Source organism: Ictalurus furcatus, chromosome 24 (genome assembly GCF_023375685.1).
Source record: "Ictalurus furcatus strain D&B chromosome 24, Billie_1.0, whole genome shotgun sequence".
Classification (NCBI taxonomy): domain Eukaryota; kingdom Metazoa; phylum Chordata; class Actinopteri; order Siluriformes; family Ictaluridae; genus Ictalurus; species Ictalurus furcatus.
The window spans coordinates 8,902,136-8,926,746 of record NC_071278.1 but is presented as its reverse complement, the minus strand read 5'-3'; the positions used below and the strand labels follow the sequence as shown (position 1 = coordinate 8,926,746).

At 40.1% G+C, this 24,611-nt stretch overlaps 2 protein-coding genes across 6 annotated transcripts in view; both read right to left on the bottom strand.

Moving 5' to 3' along the window:
- grinaa (glutamate receptor, ionotropic, N-methyl D-aspartate-associated protein 1a (glutamate binding)) overlaps positions 1-11,609 on the bottom strand; it is a 20,683-nt gene extending 9,074 nt beyond the window's left edge. The window contains exons 1-2 of one of the 2 annotated variants that reach the window (XM_053612338.1): positions 11,469-11,609; positions 1-201 (exon numbers count right to left, since the gene is read on the bottom strand). The exon at positions 1-201 is cut by the window's left edge and continues 176 nt beyond it. In XM_053612338.1, the coding sequence (XP_053468313.1) occupies positions 1-176 (176 nt within the window). In that variant the 5' untranslated portion in view covers positions 177-201; positions 11,469-11,609. Of the gene's footprint in view, positions 202-5,862; positions 6,095-11,468 lie in introns of those variants that run through there. The other variant, XM_053612337.1, reaches the window with a different exon arrangement.
- Positions 11,610-12,693: 1,084 nt separating this feature from the next.
- mapk15 (mitogen-activated protein kinase 15) lies at positions 12,694-24,108 on the bottom strand. Of its 4 annotated transcripts, none has more exons than XM_053612329.1 (15): positions 23,986-24,108; positions 23,647-23,827; positions 20,149-20,247; positions 19,566-19,595; positions 19,141-19,231; positions 18,337-18,467; positions 18,072-18,235; positions 17,833-17,972; positions 17,585-17,642; positions 16,854-16,991; positions 16,564-16,669; positions 16,070-16,403; positions 15,846-15,979; positions 15,520-15,672; positions 12,694-13,025 (listed from the first exon to the last, which is right to left on the bottom strand). In XM_053612329.1, the coding sequence occupies exons 2-15, from the start codon at positions 23,713-23,715 to the stop codon at positions 12,834-12,836; spliced, it is 1,839 nt and encodes a 612-aa protein (XP_053468304.1). In that variant the 5' UTR covers positions 23,716-23,827; positions 23,986-24,108; the 3' UTR covers positions 12,694-12,833. The 4 variants fall into 4 exon arrangements, with proteins under 4 accessions (XP_053468304.1, XP_053468307.1, XP_053468308.1 ...); XM_053612332.1 differs by having other exon boundaries at positions 15,520-15,567; XM_053612333.1 differs by having other exon boundaries at positions 15,520-15,564.
- Between the last annotated feature and the right edge of the window lie 503 nt (positions 24,109-24,611).

Genomic DNA, 24,611 nt, shown 5'->3' with positions numbered 1-24,611 from the left:
TGGGGAAAACCTGGCTGGCCATACGGTCCTGGTGCTGGGTAAGAAAGTCCACCTGGAGCCTGGCTGTAGTTGGGTGGAGGCATCCCAAACGCATCAGGCTGAGTTGGGCCGTATACATTACCGTGAAGGGGTTTGTCCTCCCCCATTACAGGGTAGCCAGTCTTCTCTTGTGACATGTCTCCTTTCCTAACTCTGACCTTGCTGCATGAAATGAACAACAAATAAAAGACAGTGTAAATAAATTAAATGAGTATTGCAAAGTCATAGTTTAAGCTCTAACAGATGAACCCTCTGGAGTAAAGAATCAGCAGTGACCAAATTCTATCATTTCTATTGACATAAGGCCAGCTGGCTGTCAATAATAAACTTTTTCAACTATGGCATAAATCCCAAAGGTCCAATTGGCAACATTTAGCTGTGCTTCCCGTGAATCCATAATTAAGGCAAACAAGTAAATAACTATGATCAGCTACTGCTACTATTAATAAACATCAGAAAGAAGGAATACATTGGCAGGGAAGCTACTTGAGGGTATTAAGTCAAATTATTTTAGGGGACATGTGCAATCTCCTCACAACAGTAATTTAAATAGGGATTTACACACAGCTTACAGGCAAAACCTGACTTTAGTTGTACAACCTTAAAGCTGTAGTATATAACCTTTTCTAGATTTTTAAAAGTATCATTAATAGAGGAAAAATACTCTAAACCATTCTACTGTATGTCAGACTCCTGTGCAAAATATAATGCTGTTACTGAAACGTATTAATTCATACGATATATATTGTCCACACAGCATAATCTATAACGGCAGCAGAAGATGCACACTGGGAGTACGTAATCATAAAAAGCACTCACAAGCTGGTCCAGAAAAAGTTCTACATATTTAGATAGCATTCAGAACTTCTCAGAAGCACTGCAGACTGGAGCAGTGTATTTTTTAAAAAAAAAATAGTTGTATAGTCCAGACAGCAAGTCTTTCCACACAATTTTATTAATATTAATGTGATCCCACAAACTACAGACTGGTACTTCCCTGAGGGTTTAGTGATGTTAGGCAGGAATACCTGTACCTCTAACATGAACCAGGAGCACGATTTTTTGTTTGCATAGAATCCATGAGCAAAATGTGGTTCCTAAATGAGGATTGGATCCTCTCATTCCAGTAAACAGAAGACAAAGTCTTTCATTTGTCATTTGCACAGTTGGAAAATTGGACAAAAACAAGACATGGAAAACTGCACATTGAAATGGTAGCTCCATTGACAAATATTGGACATATATAATATATAATAACATGCAAGATCTACTAAACAAAATATGCACATTTAAATGCAATACCAAGTATATCGAGGGCAAAAAAATAAAGAATATTTTTTCAGGATGCACAAAATCCACAGAAATACATACAAGATGCACAAAATATACACCCATATAAATATGGGTGGATAATGTACATACTAAATGTACAAAGTGGTATGCAGAAAAGATGCAAATTATGTTGTCACTGACTGGTTAAGGGTCTGATGGCTTAGGGAAAGTAACTTTTTTAGTCTATTTGGGTGCCCCTGGATGCTCCGGTAGTGCCTTGCAGAGGAATGCAATGGAAAGATCAAGCATGACTGCTGTCCTCGATGATCTTTTTGGCATCCTCATGCACCGTTTCAAGTAAATGTCCTGCAGAGAGGGCAATTTCCTGCTGATGTTGTGCTCAGCTGATTTCATCACTCTCTGTAGGTCCCCGTGGTCACCAAAGGAACAGCTGCCATACCAGGCTGTGATGCAGCCACTGAGAATGTTCTCAATGGTGCAACAATGTGAGGAAGTACAGATGCTGCCAGGCTGTTCGCATCACTGTGTGAATGTGTGTGGACCATATGAAGTCGTTGGAAATGCGGACGGCAAGGATTTTAAAACTGCCTCCTAAAAACCTCCTAAAACATTCCACTTCTGTTCTGTTGATGTGGATAAGGGCATGCTCAGCCACCTGTCTCTTCCTGTAGTCCACAATGATCTCACAATGTTTTACTGATGTTCAGGGAGAGGTTTTTGACCGGGCAGCAAGAAGCCAGGGGTCTTTGACCTCTTTTCTGTATTCCATTTCATCAGCATCCAAGATAAGACCTACAATGGTGGTGTCCGTCTGCAAATTTAAGGATGCGATTTGAAGTGTGCTGTGCTACACAGTCATATATAAACAGGGAGTACAGAAGGGGGCTGAGCATCCAGCCTTGGGGAACTCCTGTACTGAGGGTGAGAGAGGAGGATGTGAGGCTTCCAATTTGGACCATCTGTGGCCTACCCGTCAGAAGGTTCAGGATCCAGTTGCACAGATGGCTGTCCAGACCCAGGTCCTGTAGATTAGTGACAAGCTTGGTGGGAATTTTGGTACTGAATGCTGAACTGTAGTCAATGAACAGCATTCTCACATAGTGTGTTCTTCCACTCCAGGTGGCTAAGGGCCATGTGCAGTGCCAGGGTGATGGTGTCATCGGTGGACCTGTTGGGGCGGTATCCAAACTGCAGGGGGTCTAACTGGGTGGGCAGGCAGGAGCAAATGAAGGATTGGACCATCCCCTCAAAGAACTTCATAACAATAGAGGTTATTTCCATGTGGCTGTAGTTGTTCAAATGGGAAATGATGGACTTCTCAGGGACGAGCAAAATGGTGGCCTTCTTAAAGCAAGTGGGGATCACATACAGACCGAGTGACATGCTGAGTACATCTGTATAACTCTGCTAAATGGTCAGCACATGATTTTAGGACACTGCCGTGAATGCCGTGAAGGAGAAGAAAATCTCGATAGAAAAATAACCTGTGAAACCGCAAGGGCACCGATTCCTTTTTAATCCATGGTGCCATGCTGTGACTTGTGTAAACATAGCCAGAGTACAGCAACTAAAGGTGAAAAAGACTGAATGGTTTCTCTATAGTCTGTGACATGCTGATATCTTCAAGTGCAATATTAGACTGCTGATAAAAATCAACAAAGATCTACTAGGCTAGGCATTTTTGTGTCCTGACCACCAGCAAGTTGGCTCTAATGGCAAAGGAGGACAAAAGACACTTTAGGTACAAGTATTGCTTTCTTAGAAATTCGGGTTTTGAGACTAATGGAGAGGGGAAGAAAGGTAGCCATGGACACTGTGAACTCAGCGACTGAATGCAGTGTGACACTTTACTTGGGCCTTCGGTACAAACTGAAGGAAACTACATTTACAGTTAGGTTTAGAAAGAACACAAAATGTACTGCTTAGTCCCTTAGACCTGTACTGCTGTGTTTGGGGGAAATCAATTTACCATGCATTTTCAGAAATAGTCACTTTCTTTGTTACATTATGTAAATGATGAAAAGCAGTATTAGGCGACACTGCTCCAATTCCACTGAATGCCAAATCCCATGTGGATTACTTCACTTTCATCCAGAACTGTGTACAGTGACTGGTTGTTTTCAGTCTCCTGCTTTCTAATCTCTCCATTCAAATTCACATGACGCACTGAAATTCCACTGTGATTCTCACATCCAAATAACAGACCAAATTTTAAACAAGAAAAAGTAGATCATTATATTTACGGCTTTTTTTTTTAATTTAACACCAAATTAGTGTTAAGAGAGTCCTCAAACAGTAGAAATTAGATTTGGTTGATTATTTTTCATCAGCGTCAGACATCAAACAAATCAATTCCAGTTTTAGACCGTACCTTGTTGGGAATATGATTTATGCAAAATGCTAATCTGACTGGCCTGTATTACACCTGTCGACTTCATGCTTGCATACTTTTTCACATTCATGTCAGAAGTGAATCTTCTATAGAGGACAACCCTCAGCTAGACTTGTGTGGTCCAATGAATATAGTTTTCTCAGAAATCTTAAGTACTACCAGTGTCGTTTTCTTACTGCTTTGTTATGGATGCAAACATGCTAAATAAGGAACAGAAATGAGTTTTCGTTGTGGATAAACAAGGTTATCTGCAGTCGTCATCATGAGCCGACAGCCTTTTCAGAACGCTGACGGAGCAAGCTTTCTACACCGTTACCTCTCTTCCACCCTGTCACACACTCACATACACACATACAGAACTATGTGGATAAGGCCCTATCTGAAATCCTTCAGCTTGATCTCAGCTCTGAGGAAAAACAGACCTCAGCTGTGTGACCAATTGGTGCTCAGATTTTTTAAATCATCTAATCATTCTATAACTGTCTAATGATAAGAAGATTCACTAATATGTTACTACAGAATCAATATTTTGCCACACCACAGTCAAGTAAACCTAGAAGAGTCGCTCACTGACTGACTGCTTATGCTGAAACATAACTGTCATACATAACTATCATAACACCTGTATAGTAGTTGGTGGTAAACACTGAAGCCTATGATTTCCGAACTGTAGAGAACACAGATGGAATAATGGATTTGCGAAAACGGAGATGTGGAGTTCCCTGGAATTGGCTCCAAAGTTGGAAGAATATAATTGTATAGGATGTCTTTGTATGCTGTAGCTTTAAGTTGTTCAAACCTGTTCCAGGATGACAATACCCCTGTGCACAGAGTGAACTCCATGTTAGGGCTACACGATTATGGCCAAAATGATAATCCTGATTATTTTTGATCAATATTGAGATCTCGATTATTTATCACGATTATTCATTCATTTTAGAGATGACATTTTTATTGCACTTTCACATTTAAATAAACAGACCGCTGCTTTCACCTCCATGTTGTGCTACATTCCTGCTAATGTACAAATCTTTGCATGAAATTAGACTGATCCTTAAAGTGCATCATCTCGTAGAAGCAAAATATAAATAAAATTGTACCCAAAATATAGGATAAGTAAAAATAAAAATACCATCAACCAAATGAAAATATGCATCAAATATAACAATATGCAACCAAATGAAAACAATTCAGGCGAATGCAGAAAAGGTAATAACAGTGTTTACAGGAGGAGAGACGCAAGACAATTTCATTGATAATAATTACAAAAATTTAGGAGCACCGTTGAAGTTGAGGGTTTTTTGATTAATTTTTTTTTTTTTTTTAGAGATGGTAACAATAATGTGCCACAATATAACACACAAGTAGGCATGAGAAAACTTGAGCTTGTCAATTATGACAGAATTTAGGAACATAGTGTGAGCCATGACAAATTAATTTACCTTCTGATAAACTAAATTTAATATTTTCAGTTAATTTTACAGACTGTATGCAAAAAACAACCGTTAACCTGTTCCACCTTGTAAACAAATACAATAAACCTCAATGTTCAGTGTTTGAAGTCTGCTCCTCTTAAATATATTTAAAGCTACACTATTAGACATTTTCCACTGTCATGGTTCTGGGCTGGAGTCAGATTGGGTGAGTTCACTTACCCGTCAGATGCAAAGCGCTTTAGTTTAATGGTGTTCATTAGGGATGCTCCGATCAGGATTTTTACGACCAAAACCAATCCAAATACCAATCTTTTTTTGTTTAAGCTTTAATCAGGAGGTCAGTCATAAACAGTGTGAGGGAAATTACTCATTTTTACTTTGTAATAGTTTTGTTCTTGTTCTGTTTCATTCTTATCAGAGGATAACGCCTAAGAAGGTCATGTCATGTCACTGAGCTCACTACAGAATGTTTATCTGCTTACAGAGACACAAACATGTTCTTCTGTTCAAGGTTCGTCTAAACATCTTCCAAGATCCTAAAACAAAGCCTGTTTGAACTGCCTCAAACTGCTTCTTATCGGTACACAGAATTATGTCATGCTCTGCGTTTCATATATATAGTAGTGGTTTAGTACAAGGGCTTCAGAACACTCTCATTATTCTATCCTGTATTATCCATCTTTCTGTAATAAACCTTTTTACCTTCAGAGGACGAGGCTTCGAGTGTTGTCTAATTTCCACGACAATTTGGCGTCTCCTGGCTGGGCTGCGTGAGTCTTTTCAGCTTTTCTGGACAACAAGCAAACCGGAAGACGTTCATGGAAAAGTTTCACCCTGAAGTCTGTGTTGACACGAAGGCGGTTTGCCTTTGCTGTGCAGAGTGAAAGACTGATGCAGCCTTACCACTGACTGGTAGAAATCTTCAAGAATTTAGAATTAGAATTTTATGAAGTCATTGTGTATTGCTGTCTGTATGGAAGGGAGTCAATGATATAAGAAATGTGCGTATTACATTGAGAGAAGAATTACATGGAGCGATTTCTTATAAGAAGTTCCAGGAACTTCACCTCTGCGATGGCAGAGATATTGGTGTTTCTTAGATCACAGCTTCAAAACTAAGATATATACCGATGGGTATATATATAGAGAGAGATAATAACGATAAAAATATTTGCTAACGGAAAGAGTCCGGTTCAAGCAATGAATAAGTAAAGAGAGTACTTATTAAGAAGCGCAAGAGGCGCAGTATTTTTACGGCGGATTATTATCAAGTGGCAATTAATAATATATATATATATTTTTTTTAAAAGAACGGAAGAGAAAACTGTAAGTCCTACCAAATTGCTGTATGTGGACTGGCCCTCACAAGTAAACTCTTTTACATTCTTAAGGTTTGCTCTATTGAACCTATAGGTTATATGATTAATTGAATGTCTAGAGATTTGGCACACATTTTTAACCTTTTCTGTCTGTGCACGAGAATGCATATTCACTTGATTTTCATAGCACGCTAAATTGATTAAAACTTTGAAAGTTATAGAAGTTGTAAAAATAGAAATAAAATAAAATAAAATATTGGAAAAACATATAGCAAAGCACATCCTGTGACAGGGTGCTCGTATGTTGATCCTAATATCATGTTTATGCGTGTGAATTATGGGGAAGGATGTTTGAATCAATATGATGTATGGGATAAAGAATATGCTTTTCCAGAAAAAGGTAGTTTTAGCCTCAGACAGTTAGAACAACTGAAACATAATTTGGAGACAAAGGAGAGAGAGACCCCTAAAACAAAGAGCGAAGTGCAGTTTTTGGCTGACTGGAAGGCATTTGCCGAATGGCAGAGCGAGGCACATAAAAGAGACAAAAAAATGTCAGGCAGGGCCCTCATCTGTTTCTCAGTGTGCTAAATTGCAGAAAGCCGATCCCGACCTGGACTCCGCCCCACCGTGACACCCACAGCCAGTAAGGAGTGAGGAACCTGCAGTTTCAGAGGCACCTCCTCACGATGAAGCAGCCCAGCCTATGCCACTCTATCTGAACCTATCAGAACTGAGCCAACAACCCCCACCGAACTATGCGCCAGCCGTACTATCTTCACCGGTGGCGTTACACATGAGATCCCAAGTGAAGGGATCAACAACATTGCTGCCTGAGGGCTTCAGACCAACAAAATCAGACAGAGAAGGGACAGTGCACGCCGTGGTAAATGCCCCAATGCTAGAGGCCTCTAGTGGCCGGAGAAGGAGGCCCTATGCTAGTTCACAAACCCTGGACTTTGGAAGACATCAGGAGCAGCAGGACACGTCTGCCTTGGAGAAAGGCCAAACTCAGGCTTGGAGAAACCCGATGCTCTGGCAGATGGGCAGGCAGCCGTCACAGGGAGGCACATCTCAGTAACAGAATTATGAAACCAGAAATTGCCGCTATAGTCAAACAACAATGTATCGCCTGGGACACCAGAAACCTCACACAAGTGGAAAGGTATGCAATCCACACGGAGAAGCTCCTACGAGAGGCAAAGGAAAGAAAGATGGAGAGGAGAGGAAGACCAAAAGCACGCAGACGAGGAAGACCCGGCCGTCAGGGCTATGGACCAGGATTAAACCATTACAACTGTGGAAAAGTTGGACATTTTGCAGGAGACTGTCCAGAGCAGAAGCGAACTGATGGGCGGAGCTAAGGGAAGGGTAAGGGACCTGGGAAAAGAAGAGGTGACATTAGACACCCAAACTATCAGTTAGCTCACAAAGAACAGGAATATATGCACACACCCACATCCAACATTAGTCAGACTGACAATTCACAAATGTCTGAACCAGTCATGACCCTTAACCTTCTAAAGTATAATGCCTCTCCTTTTACACAGTTACCATGTATATCTCTTGTAGTTAATGGGCAAAGTGTCACATTTTTGGTAGATTCAGGAGCAATGATTCAGTAGTAAAACACTGCGAATTAAAAGAATCCCCAAAAATGAGTTCATGGTCACTGCACTCCATGGGTGTAACAGGACATTTAGTCCATCCATCCATCTTCTATACCGCTTATCCTTTTCAGGGTCACGGGGAACCTGGAGACTATCCCAGGGAGCATCAGCCACAAGGTGGGGTACAACCTGGACAGGATGCCCATCCATCACATCCAGCAGGGCACAATCACATACACATTCACACACCCATTCATACACTCTGGACATTCCAATCAGCCTACCATGCATGTCTTTGGACTGGGGGAGGAAACCGGAGTACCAGGAGGAAACCGCACAGGGAGAACATGCAAACTCCGCACACACAGGGCCACGGTGGGAATCGAACCCCAGACCCTGGAGGTGTGAGGCGAACGTGCTAACCACTAAGCCACCGTGTGCCCAGGACATTCAGTATTAGACCTAATTTCGTCTTCATGTCCAGTCTACTGGGCAGGGACTTAATGTGTGTTTCACACTTAAATTTGATGTCCTCACCTCAGGGAGTAACAATAACTGATGACTCATCTTTGGGAACTCCATTTGCCATGCCGATCTACACCTGGCGGAAACATGCAAAGCAACTGTCCGTGCCCAATGACCCAATTTTTTACAAATATTTGCATGACTTGGAAACATGACCCAATACATTCACTTCAAGCAGTCGTTTACATGCCATTACATCATCTGTGGACCAGGCATCTCATTTATATAAAGCTAAAGCATATATATAAATGGGTAAGACATATAATGAGCTTATGAGTGATCAGTCCTCACAGAACTACCATTCATACACAAGATAATAGCAACACTGTGTAATAACCAGTGCACAGAAGTTCTCATCCTTGTCCAATGACTGCGATTTATACCACAACACTGCTGAATCCTGTTTGCTGATTATTCAGAAGGTGTTGATAGACTTTCTATAACAGCAGAGCTGTGACAGTAGTTCTGGCCGCAAGACAAATCACGAGTTTATCTTGAAGTGCCTTGAAATGTGCAGCTTTATTCGATGCACCGATGTAATTCCCACTGAAACAAGAAGTCGGAACGGGACATATCGAGGGGTTTCTCCGCCTTTTTATTACAGCCAATAGTGTCTAGCTTACCTCACAGCCCGGGCTAAACCGTACTTGACAGTTAGTACCATGGATTTTTATAATATTGGGGGTGGGACACACATTGGACAGAAAATCTGATGAGAACCTGAAGTGATGTCCAGAATGATGTCATAGAAATTGTTGAACCGTACTGGTGGTAGAAAAAGACTGTAAGGTTTGAAAGCATGTATCTTCTAAATGTGAGGTTTGCCATAGGTTTGAAGCACACTAGCTTCCAGATAACCTTAAGGCTAACATAGCCATACTAAAACTTCCACGATTCCACTTCCAAGCCATGATTTCATGGGGACGTCATTGTTTCTATAGTTACATGTCATAACACAGTGACTTGACAGATGACTCCATACGTTGAAATTGTTGATATGGTGAAGATTTTTCAGAGTAGAAATCTATTGAGCAATTTGGGGAGGAGTCTTCCATGCTGTGTAACAGTTAGCAGTAAAGCTGTTATCTTCAGGTTTCCCAGCACAGGAAGGCCTTCCGGATGGAAAGTTCTGTGGGTTCCTAAGAACATGACAAGCTGAATTTATTTCTTTTCGGTCTTATTAATATTGAGGGGAAAAAAGAGACTGCTTTAACGTAGGTGATAACCGGAATAACTGGTTTCGTGGACGTCTCACAACAATACATCTAACTAAAAATGAATCAAAAATGATGCTGCGCATTCCGTTAATAAATAAAATGGTTAGCATTGGCAAATAAAACACTTTGAGGTGTGCGGTTATAGGAAAGTAATCAATTTAGAGGCCTCACAGCATCACTGATTAATGTCCTGTCTTGTTTCACTCCTCACACAGCAGTTATTTCAAATTATGGTCCATTTCTTTTTCCAAATGAGAAAAATGATTAATAGCAGCAGGTTTATGCCTGTCACGATAATGACATTATCGACTTATCGCACAATATATGCACATGACCTCCATCATTTGTGCAGACCTCCATATTGCCCATTGTATCTTATGTAAACAAACATACACACACACACACACACACACACACACACACACGTGTTTGTTTACATAATGTCACCAACATTTTAGCCTTTCACCCAATCACCATCCCACCCACAAACACACACACACACACACACACTAAGATAATTCACTCATTCCCACAAATACACTCTCTTGGAGAACTGCACAGATACACCAAGCCTAACCTTAATGCTTTGAGGTCACATTAAGAAAATGAAGCAAGACAAACAGGTCTTGTTTTAGTTCCTGGCAGCGCAAATGAACTGGAGTATGATGCAGCAGAATGTGCCAGAACGTAGGGGATGATTTGATGAGCTGGCCCAAACAATGACGAGCAAGGTAGGTAGGCGAAGGTGGTGTTGGTGAAAAACCCAGTATATATTGATCATTTATCAATGATCTCAATACTCATTGAGCAGGACTGGCCTCAACCGAAGCCATACATGACTAGACCTATCATACTGGAGTATTTAGCTGATAAATAAATCAGAAGTGTCTAACGACCAGGATTAATGATTAATCATTACTGGATGTCAACAGTAAAGTAATTGAGAGCTGTGTTGCATATTTATACCTTCAGGTAAATGGACACAGAAGTACAGTAGGTTGGAGATGAAGCCATAATAAAGCACACTAGAAGTTTGACCAGTGGAATTCAGTGTTTATTCAACACTCCGTTTTGAGCTTGTTTCATTTACAAACATATTGAGGTTAATGTCAGTAATGCCAGTCTGTTCATTATGGCGGTTGTTGTGGCGTTAGACTAAAGGCGCAGAGAAGAATATAATCTCCTAAAAGCTTGGCCTGCTGTCGTTAGGATTTAAAACGAAGCCCCAAATAACCCTCTACTGCCTACACACGTGCGCTACATATCGGTGTAAAGCAAGGAGTGTATACGCCACTTTTTAGTGCACTACATATCCAACATGGTGCCATTTGGGATGCCACCTCAGCGCGCGCGCATTAACATCCTCCTCCTCATCCTCGACATCCCGCACCAGCTGAGCGCGTGAGTAACGCAGAGGCTCGAGATGGCCGCGTGCCATCCCACCGTGACACGACGTTTAGCGTGCGGTAACAAACACCGCGTCAAACCCTCAGAAGTCCAACTCAAACGGCTCGGTTTTGCTTTAGTGCGTGCTGTCTAAACACCACTGCGTGGCTGAAACCCCGACACTAACGGCGAACGTTATTTTATTCTTTTCTTCACTTGTCTATTAAAAACAAACAAACATAAAGACTTACCTTATTTACTGTGACGCACAGGAATGGTTTTTATAAAATGACAATAATATGGTTGCTGTGGAAGTCCGTGCGCGGTTAGGTTTGTACACTGGGGTCTGTAGCTGATGTCTCCTCCCCTTTCACTTCCTCCTCCTCCCCCTCCCCCTCCCTCCCAGGCTAGAGCCTCTGACGTCATGCCGAAGGTCATGTGGCATTACAGCGCCTCTTCAGAGCGCTATATTAATATATTAATCGCTGAGCGATACTGCAAAATTTGATATCTATCCGATACCAATAGGTATCCCCGATACCGATACTTTTTTTATTTTACTTTTAAAAACATGCACTTGAACTTACATGTACTTTCCTGTAGGGGAGAGCAGTGTGTCATGATTTATGAAGTGAATGCATCGTTAAATATGCTAAATCTGAATACATTTTCATGACCACTAAAAGGTTTTGGGATTTGTGCTCTCGATGCACCTCTAATTAGTCATGTGCATGTTAAAAACCAGAACAGATTTTAAGCACTTTTAAGCAACATTTAAAAATATATATATATTTTTTATTAAATAAGTAAATATTATGTTTCTTAATATTTGATATTATATTAAATGTTAATATTTAATGTTTTTATCTAAATAAATAAAATCACTGGAAAAGAAAACACCTTTATGTGAGGATCGATCTTTTCGATGCAACATCAGTATCACAGGTACCGTTACTTCAGGATCGATCCGCCCCACCCCTAATATTACTGTATTTGTCCCCAACTCAGAACATCAAATGATTACTGCATCGTCGTGCACACTTTTATCCAACATCTTTCCTTGTTAAATAAATAAATTAATATAAAGTTAATGATCAAGTGTTAACCCATCCAACACACACACACACACACACAAAAACTTTTGCTGTGACCCTCAGTCTCTTTTTTTTTTTTTTTTTTTGCTGTATAAAGAATGAAAACACAACGTGCTGTTATAGGAAAATAATCAGCAACTGAATGTTATGATACAAATTTGCCAACACTTACAAACGAACAACATATCGATGATTACACATTTGGAAAAAATCTGTTTATCAGAGGCAGATTTAGTGATTTGGGGACCCTAGGTAAAATATAGGAAAGGCCCTATTCAATTGCACACATTTACCTCGATTATCTACATACCTCTACTATAACTCGAACCATCACACTGATAAGCCTTTGCACTTTAAAGCATCTACACACTCAAGATGTTTACAAATTACATTTATTGCAAGAAGTTCACTTTTCTGTACAAGGTTCAATCTGACAGTGAAATCTGACATCATCCTACATGCAGCAGATAGAGGTGTATGTCTCCTTTCATATAAATGTATTTACATATTCAGTCCAACAGTCTAAAGCTGCTGGCGACCCCTAAGCAGGCTGTTCAGCTCTGTTCTGTTGATGGGTCCATAGGCCTGAGAGTAGCTGCCCAGTCTGGCTTGAGGGTCTCCGGCACAAGAAACGTTTGAGTTGTTCTGGAAGACTTTCTTACTAAACCTGAGGGGAGGGTTTGTAGTCCGAGTCTGAGAGGGGGAGCGTGGGTTCTGCACAGCCAGACAATAAGAAATAAGAAAATGAAGAGCATGTTAGGCAAGCAGATATTCACTACTTACTCAGTACTATTCCTGAGATGTGATTTCATAAACATGTTTCTTCATCCTTTATCTATTCAGTAAGTCTCCTATTGAGCTTGCAGCCTTGTTTCTAATTTAAGTTTCTTGTTTCTTTCATGTTTCTAATTTAAACCCAACATGCAAAAAAAAAAAAAGAAGAAAAAAAAGAAACCCCTTTCACATTACAGGGATAAATAATGAGTAGGATAATTAGATATAGATGTAACCAATAACTGAATCAATAAAAGTGTACGAAAGCCTGAGACTAAAAGAATCACCCACTTTTATTACAAATGATAATACACCATATTGCCCCATACAGACCTGATCAAACTTTTACAAAGCGCCTGCTTTAACAATATTCATTACTGTGTTCAGTAGGAGTCCAATAATCACAATAATACACAACATATTCTCTTTATTTAGATAAGAATAAATAATCAGTACAAATACCTAGACAATACATCTACATTTGTAGATTTCTATATTTCTAGTAAATACTGAAAGTGGTGTACTTCTAACATTACTGAACCTTGAGAGTCCCTTATTCATTCATCAACAAGGTGAAAATTACAGAATATACAAATCTGTACTGAACTTCATCAATCAGGAAATGGTGATAAAAACAACTGAAAATACTCATATCCAGTGTTAAGGCAGTCATTAAGAAGTTTAAAACAGCCATCCAGAGCTGTAATGAATCTGTGCAAGTGTATTTTGGCCTTACACACAGCGAGACAGACGGTTGAAGAGTCAAACATGTCTCCATGTGCTAGAATGCCATTCTTTGGAGGCGAGTTAAATGGAGCTTTTTATGCAAGAAACACTCAACTTGGATTTGTTGTAAAAAATAAGGATGGTTATACAGAAAAGAACCAAATCGTGTAATAAATCTGTGATGTTTTTCCTCCAAAATCCCAGTGAATCATGTTAGGATTTATGACATCATGAAGTGAGAGTGATTTTAAATGAAAATCTGCCAAGTCTCTGCCAAGAAGCTATTATTGGGTCAGCGTTTTCTCAAGGATTTCTCTCAAATTAATCACAAATACCTTTTGTTTTTAAACCCGTATTTACCAAGGGTGCCAATAATTCCAGAGCCATATGTGAATATCCCAAAGTCATTAACGTACTAATTGAATAATACAACACCACCACGGTACACCTTTACACAGTACACTTTTCAGCGCTCTCCGAGGACTGGGAGTGTGTAGCAACAGCATCTAATTCAATCAAGAGTGAGACATAAATCAGTTACAGGCAGTGTCATCTAATCCAATATACAGCACTGTTATGCATCACATGTGTGAAAGCTTAGAGGCATACAGCACTAGTAACAGGTGGCAGCGATGCCTTCCTCTGACGTGTCACACGGTTGTACGGAGTCTCGGCGTGTGAATGCTTTATTCATCTCTCTCAAGGGATCGCTCAACATTGGATCATTGTGTGCGATGTAACAGACCTCTATAATAACAGTGCCAAAAAACTATCAGGCAAGCTTATCATCAATTCCTCACATCTGGGTTACGCCATTTTCTAGCATCTGACTTCATGGGTGAAATAGTGGACTATCAAAACAAGAATTTCAAGTCACAGAGAGAGTTTCTTCCCCTGTAAACCTGCTCAATAATAGACTGTGCAAATCCTTTTATCACTAATAACAATAATGCTGGAATACAATTACTCATTATTATGTCTATACATACTGTCTAATAAGCTTCAAATGATAATTACTAGACCGTACTGTCGATACTATAGTGTCCATCCATCCATCCATCTTCTATACCACTTAATCCTTTTCAGGGTCATGGGGAGCCTATCCCACCTGGAGCCTATCCCAGGGAGCATCGGGCACAAGGCGGGGTACACCCTGGACAGGGTGCCAGTCCATCGCAGGGCACAATCACATACTCACTCACTCACTCACTCACACTCACTCACCCATTCATACACTACAGACACTTTAGACATGCCAATCAGCCTACCATGCATGCAATGTCTGGGGGAGGAAACCGGAGTACCCGGAGGAAACCCCCGCACGGGGAGAACATGCAAACACACATGGCCTGGCAGGACTCGAACCCTGGACCCTGGAGGTGTGAGGCGAACGTGCTAATCACTAAGCCACCGTGCGTCCCTACAGTGTTCATGTTGGGCATTAAATGATCATATGATTAAATACTGTCATTTTTTTTTCTTTACTATTTCTGCTTGTTGAAATATATCCAATAAAATCCACCCTGTTCCTGCTTCAGTAATACGAGTTATACCTTTGATGTTATTGTAAAATGCAGTGAAGCTCATAAAGTATGCATAGTATAGTATAATGTACAATGGATTTATGATATTGCATCTGTAGCTGACATAAAATGAAATACAACATAAGACACTGATTTTCAAAAGCGTGAAACAGGAAGCCACTCACCAGCCGTGCAGAGGTGACACACAGGCCTGACGTCAGGTCGGGTTCCTCCTTGTGAAACAGAGCGTTATTCTGTGGCTGTAAGAGAGCGAGGGAGAAGGAGCGGGTGCCTCCCATAGGGGCTGACTGACCACGCTGCTGACTCTGCTCTATACTCTATACAGATCAAAACACACTTTTTTACTTTTTTTTTTTTTTAAATCCACTGAAGTCTAGAGCATGATGAAATAGTATTATTAATTCATGTAATATTTCTAAATTGATCCGCTCTAAGCAAAACAAAACCTACAAAGGTATTGAATCAGAGAGCTTTGGGCTTCAGTTCTCACCTTGTTAGACGCCTGTACAGGAAAGATACTACCGCTGTCATTGTTCTGATACTGCTGCACCAGCTTTCTGCCAAATCGATTATGTTGATGCTGAGCAGTCACTGAAGGATTACAAGATGGTCTGACCACATCATCTGATAAATAAAATGTGCACTAATATTATATGTGCACTAATAACTGACTATGTCATTTGGGTACAAGTTGTACTGTAAAGCAGGACTCACTGGACACATGTGTGATTGGGTTGTAAGTTGTCTTGGTCATGCTGCCATTTGCAGCTGGACTGCTTCTCCCGATGGCTACTTGTGCAAGATTTTGTATGGAGACAGGCTTGGTAGTGACTGATCCTGCTCCAGGTTGGTCTTTGTTGTGTTGCAACAATTTCTTTTCACCAACCCCTTCCCCGTCCTTTCTCTCCGCCTTCTTACACTCTTTATCATTTATATTTGCTTTATCCCGTTCATTTTCCCCAACATCTCTCCCAGGCTTTTCCTCAGCTTTCTGCTTCAGATGAGCTTTTCTTGCCATTTGGCGAGAGGCCCGTTTCTCCAGAATCATCTGTTCACATGAGATTCAGAGATTCACAAAGCGCCACAAAATGTTCCCTTTTTTCCTACTCCAACTACGACACAGTACTTGTATGTCATACAAACGTTATAGTACATTTCACATCACTGCTTTCGTGTAAAAATGTATAGAATGGATATGTAATTAAAACCTCATAGAGTTTGTTTCTGTATTGAGTCACAGAGAGCTGGACATCGTCATCCACAGCAAGAATAACTTCATAGTCCAGACCAGGTTCCCTGGATGGGTTATGAAACCTTTAGGGGAAAAGCAGGAAGATATTAATATTTATATGAAGTAGGAAGGTAAAAAATAATCTAACAGAAAGCTTTTTAAGAACACTATTTTATCATTATCCTAGTCATAAAGTACTATTAAGCCTTAAGCCAAATTCACTTATGTTCACAGGCTGTGGAAGTGAAGTTAAAAGATTTCATATACTTGGCCACATAAGAGTGCTGGAGTGCCTCCTCTGCAGTTAGTCGTTTATCAGGATTAAAGACAAGCAGGCGTTGTAGCAGATCAAGAGCATCAGGTGGCACTGAAGGCTGCATTATATCCCCTAATGGCACCTGTGGCCTAGACATTCAAAAAAAAGCATGTGTTCAGTGATCTTAGCTGACATGTGATGGGGCTGAGTCATAATAAAAAGGCTTTCCACTAGATTTTGGAGTGTGGATGTGGGGTTCGTGCTCATTCAGCTACAAGAGCATTAATGAGGTCGGGTACTGATGTTAGGTGAGGAGGTCTGGGTGTTCCAGTTCCTCCCAAAGGTATTCAGTGGAGGTTGAGGTCAGGGCTCTGTGCAGGGCACTCGAGTTCCTCCAGTTCGACTTTCTCAAACCATGTCTTCATGGAGCTCACTTTGTTTACAGGGCCATCGTGTTTAATGAACCTGTTCCAACATGGAACCTTAGTTTGGGCCTCTTAGTTCCAGTGAAGGGAAATTATACATCCTATACAACTGTGTGCTTCCAACTTTGTAGCAACAGTTTGGGGAAGAACCACATATGGGTGTGATGGTCAGGTGTCCACATATTGTTGGCCATATAGTGTATAATGTATGTAATTATATATACTTGTTAATCTGTATGAAATCTTCAGAACAAAACTATCAAATGCCTAGTACCAGACATACAATCCACATCTTGTCTTTGTCTTTGGACACATACCTAAGCAGCATTCTCTGAATTACAGACGCTCCATACTCTGACCTGATGGCCACAATGTCTAAAATTGAAGAAATAAGACCAAATGAGTAACAACAAAACCTATTCATCCATACATCTCAGGCTTAGATGATCACACAATTGCTCTATCCATTCATGCTTACATGTTTTGGAGCTGAACTGAATCGATTCCTCAGAGCTCTCCTATGTTGATTTCTAACAGTAACAATTGGGTCATAAAGTAACCTCACCTTCTGGCAAAGGATGTGGAATAGCACTCATAATTTTCTCTATCTGATTCATGGTAGAGGTTCCAGGAAAAAGCGGCTTGCCCAGCAACATCTCTCCCAGAATGCAGCCCACACTCCACATGTCCACGCCTTTGGTGTACCTATACGACAGAGAGCAGAGTATAAATCTAAAAGGAAAAGGGGTAATCTGTAGAAAGTCTAATATGATGTTAAAAGAGTAAAAGGTGTGTGAATGGTACCTAGTGGAGCCAAGGAGAATTTCAGGAGCACGGTACCACCGTGTTGCCACATATTCTGTTAAGGCAGGATTCACAACATCCTCTTGGATCTGGGAGAGGGAGCGCGCCAAGCCGAAATCACACAGTTTGACAAAGCAGTCTGCATCGATTAGTATATTCGAGGGCTGCATGGCAGAGAGAAAGATGGTAGAAAATATAGTACTACAAAAAATCAGATGTTTGGTAGCCCTGCATTAGAACCTACGTACAGTACGTGAGAACCTACCTTCTGGTCCCTGTGGATAACATTCCCTGAGTGTAAGTATTTGGTGGCTTTGAGAAGCTGGTACATGATATAGCGCTTATGAATGTCCTTTAAAAGGTTGCCTTTCTTAATAACAGCATACAGGTCGGTATCTGGAGAGAAAAAGATGTGCTCCACTTCAATAGTCCTACATGAACTCAAATAAAGCCATTTTTACATGTGAACAGATTCAACAGTCAGAGTGTTGTGAGTGTATACGTATGTAAATGTATTTAATGTTTTAAATGTAACTGTAAGTGTCCTTTGGGGTTCACACACAGCTTTCCATTAGCAGAAGCTATTCATGGGTTTTATAGTTTACCCTTTTCAGTTGACAGTATTGTATTGACAGTACATGTATATTTACATTTATATAATCTGTGATACACAGAAATCGGTGTAGATACAGATATCCATAAGTGCAAATTTGTAAATTGTGCTTGAGTTATAAACAATTTGATCCTAATCAATCCTAATCCTTTGATCCCAGCAGCTAATTTGTCATCTTCTGTTTTCTTACATCTATGGTAAATTATCGATTATAGTTGCAAAATTATCCTTTCCAACTAGTTAATGTAAGTGATACCTCCCTGTAACTGATACCTCCCGGTTACCTAAGCGACCCATATCAGCTTAGAGTAAAGTCCAAAACTGGTCATGAAATCAAGCTAGGAGCCAAAAAATCGTTTGAAGGAGCCAGCAGCAAATCAAACAAGTCTGGCAAACATCAGCATTATTAGTATACTTTCCATTTATTTTACAGCCTGCAAGCATATAAAGCCTTACCCATGTACTCAAACACCAAGTAAATATCTTTATCGTTCTGGGCTCGGATGACGTTGAGCAGCTTGATGATATTGGGATGATCCCCAAACTCCTGCAGGACGGATGGAAAAGAAAGAAGGACCTAATTAGACATGCTAGTACTACCGATAGTGGCAGTAATGCTAGTCTAGTAATGCACAGCCAATCATTTACTCAAGATGGCCTAATTATTAAGTGCTTTGCAAAAAGCACTTTCTTATTTTTTTGCAAAAACGTGTGATCATGTTTGTGATAGCAGCCAAAGATGACAAGCACTCAGTTGTGAACGTGTGAATGTGCATAATGTCCAGGAGAAAAACAACCATTTGCTGTTGGTAATATACTGTATCATCCAAACATATTATAACTAGTAAGGATTAAGGAGCAACCGCTGTGATTGTCCTTACCTGAAGAAACATGATTTCTCTGAATGTTCTCTACATTAAACAAGAAATAGGAAAATCAGGTTGAAAATCTGGGGCATAAAAATACAGTAATATAAAATATGTCTATCATAACTAGTAATACAGTTATTAATAATATATAAAAGAATAAAACACGATGGATCATGCTGGTATAGGAAAAATAATCAATGACAGTGTGGCGTGATGCCTCAGAGTTGATTATTGTCCACTAACAGCACGTCTGGAAGTGTTTTAATCCACTTATACCACAGAAAATGACCAACACTAACTTTTTTTTCCCGTTAAAGAATGATGTACATTTGATCCATATATAGTTACAATATATTTCATGCTGTGGTATGTCCAATACTGCCATTAAAGACTTATTTAATGCTAAATAAGCATCTCCTCACAGAAAACGCTAAAATATTAACAATTACATACATTTTTTTAATCAATTTAGGTCACATATCCATATTACAAGTCATTATAGAAAATTTATCAACGCTTTATGACCAATCAGAATCGAGAATTCAACCCTATGTATTATTGACATGATTTCTAAAGATAATAATGTAAAGTGTACCTGAGCATCTGTTCTATTTCTAAAGGCATCAAAGATTTTTTTCACAGCCACTGTCTCGCCGGTCTTCCTGTCCACTGCTTTCCATACAATTCCATATGCCTGTCACAGCAGATGGAAATATAGACGTCGAATCAATGTAGTGAAATAATCAGCATGAAGAGCCCTGTTGCCAACGATGCAAGCTCAAGTCATATAAACAAAAAACATTCCGATTACTGAGAAGTCAAGAGACGAGCTGAAGTAAACAAGCCTCGACTAAGTAATAATGACAATAGGCAAAGGTCACTGATATTTCTCATTTAAATTTTTTCGAATATTTCTGATTTCTTTTAAAGTACGCAGTGTCCTAATGACATGAGCACTCAGAGCACAGAATGGAGAGGATTCAAGTGCGAACTGAGATGCTAGGATTTTGAATTCATCTCACAGTTGTTTAAAGCAATAATCTGTGGTTTTTCCTCTTAATCTTAATCCACTGCATCTGTAGTGGAGACAACGAGCGCAGATAATAATAGACCGGGAAAAGAATAACATCCATTTACTTAAAACTCACTTAGAAGTCAGTCAAATTCAAAAAATACAAAATAGAAACAATGGCCTTAATATGAGACGGGCATGAGTGAACGTCTCACCAAAACTGTCCTTATATAGTGTTATCTGACATTATAGACGGCGATAGAGTAAAATATAATTGCACTTCTCCTAAGACTTTGTGATATTTAGCTACATTGAGCTTCAGTGACTCAACTCATTCACTCAAAAAAGTACTCCCATCTCTGAAAGAGTAAAAAAAAATTATATATATATATATATATATATATATATATATATATATATATATATATATATATATATATATATATTTGTTGTAACTGATTCGTTTATGTAAATTCAGTCATTATTGTGTCTTGTGGACTATATGTAAACATCTGCTGTGTGAAATAGCTTATTCAGTGCGGGACTGAATAAAACACTAAATGCAATTTTTATGATACGCTTATTATTATTATTATTATTATTATTATTATCATCATCATCATTAATAATATTTTATATTATTAACATTTTGCAGATTCTGCAAGGTGTATGCACACTTATGACCTCAATCTGATAATCTTAAGAAGCAAATCATGTAATAATAATAATAATAAAAATTATCATCATCATCATCAGCATCATAAAGAAACTGAATGCAGTTTATTGTCAGATACAAGTATAATAAAATACTGTTTTGTGACTAGTAAGTATGCAGCTTACTAACATGGAAGTTTAACAACAACAACAACAACAACTTTCCATTTGAGTTATGTCACTGCATCATGATCTCTTCTTTCCACTCTTTATAAAAGAATATATCTAACATATAACAAACATTTCAGCAATAATTGTAATTTTATAAACAGTTCCCTAATATCATGCACAGCATAACAGGAGGAAATCTTTTTACATGCTTACATGTTTTATATTAAAAGTGGTGGCTCGTTACACATTGTGGAAATTGTGAAACAGATGACTCTAATATATTTCTAGTTATACTATAGTAAGGTTTAAAGCATAGGTTGCTATTCCCAGATCTGCTCATTATTAAACCCCTGGGCTAGGTGTGTTGAGGAAAAGGAAAATGTCACATTGTTCAGGGCAGGAATTAACCCTTGTGTTATGATCAATACTTAGCAACGGATGTACTGTTCATGGGTTATACTGACTTCGGGCAGATGAGAGAGAAAATAATACACTACAGTATAAGGCCAAATGTTTGTGGACACCTGAGGATCACACCGTAGCGGGCCTTCCCCAAACTGGTGTCACAAGGTTTGACGCACGCAACTGTATAGGACACCCCCACCCCACTCCAAGCACATCCAAACACAAAGGCTGCGTCCGAAACCGCATACGAAAAGCAGTACACCAGAGGGGTAGTACTGTATGTCCGGATTTAAGTACACAAGAAACAGTAGGCGAGAAATACCCGGATGGCGTACTGCTTCTGGTGAGAATTTGCAGTGTTCAACCGATGGACACTACGCGAGACAACAAACAATCCCATGATGCAACGGGACTGGTGCGGACATGCTCAGAAAAAGAAAAAAAATGCGGAAGACAGCGTTGGCTCTTTTTAAGTATTAAACCTTGGTTAAACAGGACTTGTTTAACAATACCCAAATAAATGATTAACTTGTTTAAGATTTTTGTGTTTATGATGACGTCGAAGGTCACATGACAATGCTAACATGGCGGATGTAGGGATGTAGTATGTCTGGGATTGTATTCATACTTGACACGCATACTGATTAGTATGTACTGTTTCAACGCCCATACAGTACGTACTGTCACAGTATTAGTGATCGTTCAGTAGGAACGAATCGTTAATATGACTCTGGAGCAACGAGTTGTCTCAGAGAGTGATTCGTTCATTTTTGACCACGCATGTGCTGCAACATCCCCATAGTGGCAGGGGCAGTGGTGGCTTAGCGGTTAAAGCTGATCAGAAGGTCGGGGGTTCAAGCACCAGCACTGCCAAGCTGCCACTGTTGTGCCCTTGAGCAAGGCCCTTAACCCTCTCTGCTCCAGGGGCACTGTATCATGGGTGACCCTGCGCTCTGACCCCAACCTCCTGACATGCTGGGGTATGCGAAGAAAAGAATTTCACTGTGCTGTAATGTATACGTGATCAATAAAAATAACCACTCATTATAGGTTCTGTTCACGTCTCGAGTCTTCAGGTCCAAGTCATTTGTTCTCCCGGTGACCGCCCCATAGGCAACGCACCAAGCAATACCGGATGCAGAACCGATTAGTTCACGTCTCAAGTCTTCGGGTTCGAGTCATTCGTTCATCACGTCACAGCTACACTGCATTCAGCCTAAGGGGCAGTCACGGGATGATCGAACAACTCGAACCCGAAGACTGGAGACGTGAACATTTCTGTTTCCGGGGAACAGGCGTAACAAAACGTGAAGTGACAAAAGAAAGACCGACTCGGATCAGGAGGTGAACTAACAGACTACATAGCCTAAAGACCCAGCGAAACTATTCATTAATAATTTCTGTTTCTCATAATACGGCCTCGGCTGCGTTAGCCTATAGTTTATTTTTTATTCCAAATGTCATCTACGTTTGTGTAAGTACTAGATGTGTTCGGGAATTGAACCTGTAATATTTTAATTATATTCTGCTGAAATGAACGAAATGACTCGCACACACAAAAAAAAGATCCGGTCATTTTGCTGTACGAGATTCAAAGATGCGAGTCAGTAAAATGATCCGAACTTCCCATCACTACACAGTACGCGCTTTCTGACGCAGGATTCCGGACCGGAAGTCAGATTTCCAAACGGGTTTTCTCAGCCATTTAATACACTTGTCCTACATTCATGGATTCAACCAATACTTCTGACCATGTTCTAAATATCTTTCAGGTTATTTGTAGAAGTCAGAAATAATAATAATAATAAATAAAACGGCCATTACACCTTTAACGGACTTGTCATTGCTCACCCCTTTCCCGAGTCTCCTCTTGATTTCATACTTCACTGTGATGTGCTCTTCCACTTCCGTCAGGTTCATTCTGGAACTTCTTCTCCTTCTTCTTGGCTTATGCTGTGAAAACAACTGCGCTTGTAGCAGGAAACAGCCTGTAATGACCGCTTTATGTCTTGCCTAAGCCGCCTCCTTGCCCCTGTGAATAAACAACAGGATAACTAATCTCGAGAGAGTTAGCTGTTAACTAGCTAGCTCTAGCTGCCTAACTAGCGCTGGTTGTAAGGACTTTACAAAGTTATTAATATCAGTTAATATAGTTTAAACGTCTATCGACATGCCAGGTGACGACATTACTTTATTGACATGGTGCAGTTGGTGGAGGGTGAAATAAAATAAAATGAAATCTCCTGCAGTTTGACTCTCCTTCAGCCGGAGCTCGAGGAGTTGCTCATGGCTTCGCGTTTGTAGTCGTTGCCGTGGAGACGCGCGCGGCTGGGAAGGGACTGTTCCTTAAAGGAGCTGCAACACACTCTCTCTCTTTCTCTCTCTCTTTCTTTCTCACTCTCTCACTCTTTCTCTCTCTCTCACTCTCTCTCTCTCTCTCTCTATATGGTTAAAAGTTTGTGCACCCCATGACTATCACATCTATATGTGGACCTTCTCCAAACTGTTGCCTCAAAAGTTGGAAGCAGAGTTTTGTCTACAGTAGGATGTCTTTGTGTGCTGTAGCGTTACCATTTCCCTTCACTGGAATTCAAAACTATAAATTTACAGTCTACTGTGCACAAAGCGAACTCCATGAAGACATGGTTTGAGAAGGTTGGACTGGAAGAACTCGAGTGTCCTGAACAGAGCCCTCAAGCCCATTGAACACCTTTTGGATGAACTGGAACACCGACTGCACCCCAGACCTCCTCACCTAACATCACTAACGCTCTTGTCGATGAATGAACACAAATCCCCACAGCCACGCTTTAAAA

Bases quoted from the DNA above. Each gene is read 5' to 3' on its own strand.
- mapk15 (XM_053612329.1), bottom strand. From the start codon at position 23,715: ATGAACCTGACGGAAGTGGAAGAGCACATCACAGTGAAGTATGAAATC. The intron at 18,468-19,140 runs GTAAGGCTTTAT...TTTTCTCTCCAG, and splicing joins CTTGGTGTTTGAGTACATGG to ATACCGACCTGTATGCTGTT. The intron at 17,643-17,832 runs GTGAGGTTACTT...CTTCAATTTTAG, and splicing joins TCCACATCCTTTGCCAGAAG to ACATTGTGGCCATCAGGTCA.